At 32.3% G+C, this 10,624-nt stretch overlaps 1 protein-coding gene across 2 annotated transcripts; it reads right to left on the bottom strand.

Annotated features, from left to right (window-relative positions):
• Positions 1 to 216: 216 nt before the first annotated feature.
• LOC134724829 (uncharacterized) lies at positions 217 to 9,787 on the bottom strand. Of its 2 annotated transcripts, none has more exons than XM_063588113.1 (5): positions 9,591 to 9,787; positions 6,836 to 7,019; positions 5,362 to 5,616; positions 3,377 to 4,339; positions 217 to 1,611 (listed from the first exon to the last, which is right to left on the bottom strand). In XM_063588113.1, exons 2-5 carry the CDS (start codon positions 6,906 to 6,908, stop codon positions 1,382 to 1,384), a joined length of 1,521 nt encoding a protein of 506 aa, XP_063444183.1. In that variant the 5' UTR covers positions 6,909 to 7,019; positions 9,591 to 9,787; the 3' UTR covers positions 217 to 1,381. The 2 variants fall into 2 exon arrangements, with proteins under 2 accessions (XP_063444183.1, XP_063444182.1); XM_063588112.1 differs by having other exon boundaries at positions 9,620 to 9,787.
• Between the last annotated feature and the right edge of the window lie 837 nt (positions 9,788 to 10,624).

Genomic DNA, 10,624 nt, shown 5'->3' with positions numbered 1-10,624 from the left:
ATCTATTTTTTGAACCTGGATTTTTTAAAATTAGAGTCATTAACAACCGAAAAAAAATGCAAAGGGAAGTAACAAACTTATTAAATTAAGGGGAGACAATTTTAACTATATATTGCAACAAATCACTGAGTTTTTAAACTATTTTTTCAATGTATCAAGAAAACAAGAACTGAAACCCAAAACTAACTTGAAACTTTCTAAATGTTATCCCCTCAAATCATCTTAATCTTAAAAAGTGACTTAATAGATTTTTGAAAATGTTGTCAGCTAAATAAAGTTTTAAAAAAAAAATGGACAATAATATCATTCAAGATATGTTTTTCAATAAAACACAAATCCCAGATATATTTCCATGACAATGTCTTTAATGTTTTACACTATGGTCCAAGAAGTGTTGATTGTGTAGCAACTTTTCAAAATAATTAAGGTGAAATATTTAATTTAACTTTTAGATTTCTACTTTTCATCTGTGAAATGTTGATAAAAACCTACATGTATTTTGTTTTGAATTTTCTCAAGAGGAATAAGCATTAAATCTTAGTATGAAGTCATTGTGCTTACATATTTCATATTAAATGTGCCACTTTCAACACATGTATCCACAACTAAAATTACAAAAAGATCTACATGTATTACATATTCAAAACAACATACATTTGTTTTGTGCTCTTGTAAGTGGTAACATTGACATCCAGGTAAAAGGTGTATATACAGGCAAGAAATTATAATCCTAGTACTAAGACAGAAAAAATTAAACTAGGACAACATAACATTGCAATTTTGAGATCATTTTTTTAAGAAACATCAACATGTCAAAAATCATGTACAAATACACTGCATTTAAAGATACCAGTGAACTTTCATTATCTTATTACAAATAAGAATTTGTATAATTGATCAATCGTAACCATGGTAATAATAACTAGTTTCTATAGTGATTGACAAGATGTCCTATATACCTATAATCTACATAAAAAACAAATACATTTTTACTTGTTAATTATTGATTATAAAATTCTTCAAATCTGAATATGAAAATGAGAGGTCAAAATATGACCTACGATCAGTCAAAGAATTTTCATTGTATTTCTTAATCCTGTTTTAATTTCAATGCACAACAACTGAAATTAGAAGTATGAAAATAAATAAATTTCAGGAAAAATAGGAACATCTTTGAAACTATTTTCAACATTTTTGAACGTGCACAAAAAGTTATAACAATATAAAAACAAACATATAACAAACAATAAGATATATCTAGGAATGTACAAAAAATGCATGGTTTTGTACTGTCTATGATGTCACCAAGTGTCAGCTATGATGTCATCAAGTGTCAGCTATGATGTCACCAAGTGTCAGCTATGATGTCACCAAATGTCAACTATGATGTCATAGTGAACCCACTACTGGTTGTTGATGTCTTGTCTTGCAATGATTCCGTGTGGTTAGCTGTGGAGAGCTGGTCGGCTACTTGACAGTAATGTTTGTTCCTTATGTGTTCCACTAAGGCATTGGTATTGGCACATTCCTCCTGACAGAGAACACATTGGATGTTACTTATTGGGAAAGGTAACTTCTGGTTCATTGTGGCTTGGCTAACAGGTAAAATGGCTGAAAAATAGCAAATAATTCATTATAAAAGAAATTTCATGTTCAAGTTGTTGACATTTCAGGATGTAAGATGGTTAACAAAAATCATTTTTTTCAAAAGATGTTTTTTTCTTTTTAATCCAACTTTTTGAACAAACGCTTGAACTGTAATTTAAACACAAGCATTAAGTTTTTGATATTGAAGTTAAACAAATATCACTCTTAAACAATTGAAACAAATCAAATGTTAACAATTACCAAAAAATATACATGTATACAAAAATAAATACTTCATGTATTGTATCTGACAGAGATCCTTGTTACATTCCTACAAGCAGGTAAATCCTCCTGAAACGAAAGCTTATTTTTTGTAAGCTAGAGTTAGCGGAGGGGATAAGGTCTCTGCGCAATGCTAGGCAGTGTTGTTGTAGAAGTTAGAAAAAAAGTATAGGTTCCAGCCACGCCACTGGGGAGGAAGTTATGAATCAAATCTACTCTTCTACTTCTAGTTCTACTTCTACTCTAGTTCTCTATTCAAGACAATGGTTTACTTTTATAAATTGTTATTTGGATGGAGAGTTGTCTCCTTGGCACTCACACCACATCTTCCTTTATCTACATGAATTCAGAAGGTGTATTTGTGTTAAGAAAGCAATATAACAGATGAAATTGATTCAATCTTTCAGGTAAACAAAAGTTTTTCTCATATTTTCCACAAATGATATTGCCCACTATCATGTTTAATGGCTATTCCTGAAACTATCAAGAATATAACTAAGACAGTACAACAGACCATACAAAATCAAAGTGCTTGAAAGCGCAGAACAGTTAAGATTGCTTCAATATATCATAGGGAAGTAAAATTAAATATTGCATTGGTTGTTGTTGCTTTAACAGCTATTCTAGACTAAGGAATTTGAAGATAACTCCAATTTTTAAAGATGAGGTTAACAATAACATACATTTGTACTTTATATTTTTAGAACATATATTAGATTCCTGCACCTTTCTAAAGTTATGTAATTTCATGACAAGTGTGGCATCATTTTGTGCCTTGAATATCTGAGCATATACATGTACGTATTACATTGATAAATTTCTGGAAATGTTCATGGATAGTATGAAATTCATCCGATGAATAGAATGTTATAATCAATGCATTATATTTTGTGTATCAAATACATTGTAGTAAGTGATATGCCTTGGAACATTAAAGATATCAAGTCAGTCCCATAAGGTTTTGATTGCATTTCATGCAATCTTTACCCAAAAAAATAAACTCTAGAGGAAATAAATGTATATGGTAAAGAAAGACAACAATGCTCTGTTTAAGTCAGTTGGGTTTTTCGCTCATTATGATTTATGTCATGTATGTGTATTTTATGATTTTGTCTTTGAAAGCTATTTTACATTTAGCATAAGATTGCAAAAACCCAAACTATTTGCATTAAACTTTACAATGGGTACATGTATGTGTTTTTTATTTAAATTTGCAGGAAAAAAACAAAATAAATTATTAACTGTGCTAAGGTCAATAAAAAGATATAATATTTTGAGTATCACATGTACATCTGTAGTTTAATTTAAACAAACGAAATTCTGATAAAGAAAATTAAGCACAATGAGGAAGTTTTTTTTTCAATAGCGTCATTTCAATTTAAATGGCCTTCTACATTGTTATATGTATGCAAGTGGTCTTCCTTATGAAAACGAAATAAGATAATGCTATAAAATTTGTAAATTCTAGTACTGTGTTTTATGTCATTACTAATAATAGTATTAATACCTGGAATAAACTGTTTAGTATCTTCACTGGTATGTGGTTCGGTTTTGATGGGGACATTGTACTGGATTCTGATTCCATCTTCTTTTTTAACAGCTTCATCATAAGTAGGTAACTTGGTTGTAGCACCATCTTCAGTTTTAATCTCACCTACCATATTATCTCCTACAGATTGCTGTTCTTCATGTAGACGTGCATTGTTTTCTATGGCAGCAGCATATTCTAGTAAATTGTTAACTGCTGTTGATGATTCTAAGGCCCCAGCTTCCATTGCAGCTTTTTCTGCGTCATTTTTACGTTGTACGTTAAAAACACTGAAATCCTCAGTATTGGCCGGCTTTGCCTCCCCCTCTTTTTTAATAGTCTCACTCTCAGATCTTGGTTGTACATTGAAAATATTGAAGCAGTCATAGGCAGACTGGCTTCCATCACCACTGAGTGTTCCTTTCTCCCCTTCCTGGCCTTCATTCTGAGCCTCGACAACTTTGTTAACATAAGGAATGCCTGAGAGACAGTATGTATTTTGATCTCCTGGTACTGTATACAAATATTGCACGTTTGAACTTCCTCCCGCTTGTTCATGTTGTTCGGCCACACTGCTTAAATGAATGTCTAACATGTTAGCGGCATTATCAACAAGCCAAGCTGAAGCAGACTGTGCAAATTCTGGTGGTATCTGAACACCATTTTCTCCTTGTAACAATTTGGCTATCTGTTGATGATAAGACAGGTCTTTTGTTTCAATGGCAGCTTGCTGGTAAGATTGTTCAACAGATGTGTTTGGAACTTGGTAGGACTGTTCACTTGTTGTGCTTGGTACATGATGGTATGCTTGTTGTGAAAGCTGACTGTTTAAAATGGGGTATGTCTGTTTAGTTGATGGTTCTATTTTAATGGTTTCCGTAGTAACAATTTGAGGATGGGGATGATTAACAATTGTCTGCTCCGTTGGTCTTGCAGTTAAAACTACAAAATAGAAAAATAGAATTAAGGCATGTCCTGGGATTTATATTTACAAAGATAAGATAAACCTTATCACTATTTAGAAATCTGTGACAGTCACACCTAATCTATTGATGTCATACAACAATCACTTTTCGTATGAGATGCAGACATTTTCTATTGTGATGTCAAAAATTTATGGGAACCTTAATGAAATCCAGTGATGGTCATTCTATCTTTTCTTCATCTCTGTAATGTATAACTTCATTTACAAAATTCATCTTTATTTCCCCTAATGGCAACAACTATTCCAATGAATTTTTTCAAAATACCTTTACATGTTCATGCATATACATTACCTGAAATCAGTAATGTTAGCATGAACATCTGCTGCATGGAGTCCCTAAATCCTCAGAAAAAGTCACTTGAATAATATTGTAATGTTTCGAAATAGTTGCAGTCCTATTAAGTTCTATTACTAATAAAAAATACAAGATGAAAAATCCCATTTCTGAATAACACTACTTCAGAATCTTAGGAAGATATGACTTTTGAAACTGATAGGGAGAAGTGACGAGACTGAAAGAGGAAAGTGCTCCATGATTGAGGCACAAAAAGTTTGATTTTTTTCAATAACTTTCTCATAATAAAGGAAAAAAAAGGAGAAACTGAGGGTAAACAATATAGGATTTAGCTAGTAGCAGCAATCAACAACTTAAAACATGGTCACAAACCATACCTTTTGTATCATTTTTATTTTTTATTTTGCTTAAAATTTCATTTCTTGGCGATAAGCATAACAGTGTACTCCCCATGCCAGGGCCTTATAGCACTGTGGTATCCTGATGCTATATTTTCTACCATGGTGCTACCTTAGAATTTATTGGGGCTATGGTGCTGTATTTTTTTGGAAAACCAGTGCTACAAGTGCTATGTAAATTTCTGTGGTGCTATTTCAAAATTCTGGGGACAACCTTACTAAAATAAACATGAAAATATACCTTTCTTTTACCTTGCAAAAAAATGCTGCTTGGTTTCTAACTTACCTTTAGCATTAGGCTTTTTCTTTTCTGCTTCCACACTTTTACTTCTGCTCTTTTTCTTGTCTCTATCTCTACCTTCGGCATTCTTACACCATGCTTGGTTTCTATGCTGACTGAAGGATCCAGAATGGGCAAATCTTTTGCCACACCATTCACAATGGTAAGGTTTCTCACCAGTATGTAGTCGTTCATGTTCAGTACGATGATGTTTGTGTTTAAATGCCTTGCCACAGGTACTGCAGGCAAACTTTCTGTCAACTGTAAAAATGTTATTATTGTCATGATTGTAAAAGTAATTCAGGCAAACTTTCTGTCAACTGTAAAATGTTATTATTGTCATGATTGTAGAAGTAATTCAGACATTCCAACTTTAAATGTAATTATACTAGTATTGTAAACTTCTTGTCAATTTTAAGTGTTTAATAGAAGTGTGTAAGCAGGGTTCTCACTAAGGATTTTTAAAGGTGAGCCCAGAGACTAGTCATTGTTAGTCATGATGAGTCCAACAGAAAGAGAAAATATTTTATTGCAATATAATGTAACATTTTAGTCTCCATTGCCTATAAACAGAGCAATGAAATGACATAAAATTCAGATCACTTTTAAACTGTTGCTATATATAAAATAATGATATTTGTGTTTAATGGTGTTCAGTTTATACAAAATATTTCAATCTTGATGCATCTGTGGACTCACCAGTTTTGAAAATGGTGAGTGCAGGATTCATGGACTCGCCTTAGTGAGAACCCTGTTTACATACTTAAGGCTAAAATTCTGTAACAGTTTTAACTATTGCATTCAAAGTTTTAATCAAATGTTGCAAATTAATTGATTTGGTATCACATTCTATTTATTCATAATTTAGATTTGACATATTGTGTTGGCTATTGTAAATGTTTAGACTGCATGCTGACCTGTAGATGGCTTTTACTTATTTGCGTTTTTGTTTGTCTGATGTTTACCCTTTTTTGTTTATACATCTCCTTGTACACATGTTGTATTCACTTTTAAATTTACATCTTGAATTTAATAACATGACTGCAGGTTGCTTTTCTTTAAAGAGTATAGGCATTAATTTATACCCCACATCCTTTAAAATTTCCTATTACTGTATATACATGTTGACTTGTTCTTTTGAAATTCATGGCTACTGTAGCAATTCTTTCTGTCAATCCCAAATCATTCAAAACTTTTCAAAAGAAAACTGAGTGTATTTATATACTGAGGATTCATTAATTTGTGAGATACTAATTTCAGTGATTTTGGGTGTTACATGTGTACATGTGAACTATGAATTTAAATGTTCATCATAGTCATGACAGTACACAATTTCTATTGGCTTGTACATGTATGCAGACTTTGGGAAAACCCACAAAATCAAATATCCATTAAAATACATTTTTCCTCAAACAAAACAAATTGGTAACCACGAAAATAAATGAATCCACAGTATTTTTTGCCTTCATTAAATACTTACTAATATCTTCTTTACTACTTTTTCTCCTTTTCACCACTCTTTGCATGCTCTGGATTTGAACTTCTTGTTCCATTTTATTGTTTAATAAACAGTCATATCAATTGACCTGGTCACAAAGAGAAAGTCGAAGTCTTGTCTCTGTTGACTATATGCCGTATATCTATAGCATCATGATTCTTTTTATCTGTAATGTATATAAAATCATATAAGATTATATTCAATTCCTATTTGAGATATGTTTGTTCATATACATGAATTTCTTGCTGCATTGAAGACCTGTTGGTGACCTTCTGCTGCTGTCTGCTCTATGGTCCGGTTGTTGTCTCTTTGGCACATTCCCCATTTCCATTCTCAATTTTATCATGTATAAAGATAAGAATACATATGTAGCAGACAGACAGACATTTGTACATGCACACCTCACAAATTAATTATACATGTATGCCCATTTGTTTTGATTATTTTCTAAGTCAGGTGAACTAACACTTTCATTGACTTTCTGCCTTAGAAGCTGGTAGAGTAATAAAGATGGATAGCAAAGTATGATATTAAACATCATAAATACTTACTTTAAAATGAAAACATCTTCATAGTCTGATAGTTACCGGTACTGCATTAAATTCTTTTGTTGTGTTCGCCACTTAAAGTGGCATATCTTTAAGACAATTTAAAGATGGGAAAAACATTCAGGTTCACTTAATAAGAGGTAAAACGTAACAGAAAGGTTAACAGAGTGAAAAATGTTAAGTGTACATAGAACACGTAAACTTAAACTGTTGTGTATTAAAATATCAAAATCTAGAGAAAGCTGAAGATGATAATAGAATGCTATTGTTTGGTAAACCATGTAAACTCTTTTTATATCAAATGTCAGAGCCTCAGGTGCATTGGTTATCGAGAACAATGTCTTCCATCTCATTTTTGTTTTTTCGCATATCATGCTTATTGTTCGGTGTAGTTTGATTTGTTCTTTTATTATGGCAGTTTTCTGTTTTACCACTGTCCCAACTTAGGGGGAAAGTAGCCTGGGTAGGACATCCATTCAGATAATGAAACATAATATGTGTGCCTGTCCCATGATAGACTTTAATGCAGTACATGTAGTTGCTGTTAATTGCAGGGGAGTCTTTGAGTTGATAAGAGAAAACACATACCTCTAATTCTAAAACACACTATCAAATGTCAAATTAATTGCAAAATGAAATGATAATGAAGGCTTCCCAATTTTATTTTAAAAAGTGAAGTGTCAGTCACCAATTTGCAAGAATTGATAATACAGGTTGGTATCAGATCCATTTGCCTTTTACATGTACATTTACATGATGTAGGTCTGATTCGCACCCTACACATTTCAGCTGACACATTTGCACCCAATTTTTATTCCAACTCCAGAAGAATATAAATGAAAAACAAGAAAGATGGTTGCTTTTAACAGCTTGGTACCTTTGATCTCACTTTATTTTGGAACAATGATTGTTTTTAGATATCAATACACTAATCAATAAATGATTGAGATTTATTCAACACATAAAAAACGTTGTCAGAATCTCACAGGGTTCTCACTAAGGTGAATCCATGAGTCCTGGACTCATCAAAATCTTTCTGGACTCACCATTTTAAAAAGTGGTGAGTCCACAGATGCATCAAGATTGAAGTATTTTGTATCAACTGAACACAGTTAAATGCAAATATCAATATTTTATAGCAAAAGTTTTAAAGTGATCTGAATTAAATGTCATTTCATTGCTTTATTAGGAAGATGATAATAGAATGCTATTGTTTGGTAAAATGGAGACTAAAATATTACATTATATTGCAATAATTTATTTTCGTCTTGCTGTTGGACTCATCATGGCTAAAAATGAGGAGTCCCTGGACTTGCCTTCAAAAATCCTTAGCGAGAACCCTGTCTCACTTTATTTTGAAACTTGGAAAAAATATTTAGAGCAATACATTTATCAAAACTCAATTTAATACCAAATAATTAATCACACACAGCATGGCTCGAACTTGTGTTACGGCGAACAGACCCAGATTCATACAGGTTAATGCACAAAACATGGACTAACTTATTTTTGTAGACATCAATTCTGCTAAAACGAAAAGAAGTCAAACACATATGGCTAGTCTAGAGTTTCACACCCACCAAACTTATTTACACTATTGATCTGTAAGGCTAGTTCATCTATGAATGAGCTTGCTTTCTTGGGTCATCTTGGAACTTCCCACCCCCATAAAAAGGTCAACAAAATACACTTCTTACATTAATAAAGATGTTGACGGTTTTTTTTTCTGATTGTAAAGCACAAAAATATATAAAGCAACATCAAATATGAATACAAGTAACATATATTTCAACAAATGACCAGAAAACAAAATAAACAATATGAAATATAAGTGAACTTGTCATTCAAGCTATCAAAGAAAAAGGAAATTTAACCAAATTTAAAATAGTTTAGACTTGGACAATATGTCACATATCTCACATTCATATATATACGTTTATCACAACAGTTCATTATGATTTTATCAAAAAATTTCCAACTTTCATTTATAAAAGTGTTCAAGTAAAGTTTTGGCTTCAAAAACTCGGTAAATATTTTCAAAATTGAGTAGCAGATTCTTGATTTTAAACAAACAAATGGCTTCGCGTGAAAGAACACAATTTCGTATTGCATTTGCTTAAAATATTCCAAAAATAGCCGTTCAATATGTCAAAAAGTATTTCATTGTTGTTTATACTATGTTTTCATACCTGTACATAGGTATTTAATGCAATTTTACCTGTAACACAGGTGAAAATTTACAAAGCGAAGCTTTGGTCGCCAATTTACCGGAAGTGATTAAATTTGTCTAAACAAAAACCAAACCCGGACATCTGTGTTTTATTTTCCGGAAATGGACACACCTTAATCGATTGCAACACATGACTCATTATAATTAATTATATGCACAGAAAAATACATATTAATAATAAAAAGGTTTGTCAAAAATAGAAATATTAAGTGGGAGATGCGAGAGAGTCTCAGACACACTGAAATAGATATTCAAACCCAATAGACAAGTGAACGACCATTTTACTCGGCCGACTTAAACAAAATTATTATGATCTCCAATTTCATAAAGAAACAAAATATTGTTGTCGAGCAGATGCACAATAAATAATCAGAAACAAGAATTTCCCCATACCCTAAAGAAAAAAAGAAATAATAGACGGATAGCGTCGAAAAACTAAACTATGTCCAGACTCTGACAAAAAAAAAACATAACCCCCTTGAGGTTAAATAAATGTTTCCTCCATGAAAAAAAAATCTATAACAAATTGTCAACGCAGTGACAACTTCCATCGAAGACAAACAACATTAATGTACACAAAACATAACATAAAAACTAGTTACTAAGCAACACGAACCCCACTAAAAACAGGTCGACTACACACATCTATTTCTAATTTTGAAATTACCCCCGCCCCCCCCCCCCAAAAAAAAACCCCCAACAAAGACCAAAAAAAGAACATGGGCACCATATGAAGATCTATATGTCATTCTACATAACCATTAATCTTAAAGTCAGAAAACCTGATGGATCATAGCAGATTTTTGGTTTATGGGAGTTCAAACCCTTTCCGGTATTTCATGAAACAGTTTGTTTAGCAATTCATAGTCGGACCCTTTGATGTGGAAAATGTAGTTGATTGTATAGGGAATCGCTGAAGCATGACGGGAGCCCCCCCCCCCCCCTTTGTTTAGGTCAGTGAGCGAGTCCCCCTGTGAAAAGTTCTGAATCCGC

The sequence above is a fragment of the Mytilus trossulus genome, chromosome 7 (genome assembly GCF_036588685.1).
Source record: "Mytilus trossulus isolate FHL-02 chromosome 7, PNRI_Mtr1.1.1.hap1, whole genome shotgun sequence".
Classification (NCBI taxonomy): domain Eukaryota; kingdom Metazoa; phylum Mollusca; class Bivalvia; order Mytilida; family Mytilidae; genus Mytilus; species Mytilus trossulus.
The sequence above is the reverse complement of the archived record's forward strand: the minus strand, read 5'-3'. Positions and strand labels throughout refer to the sequence as shown.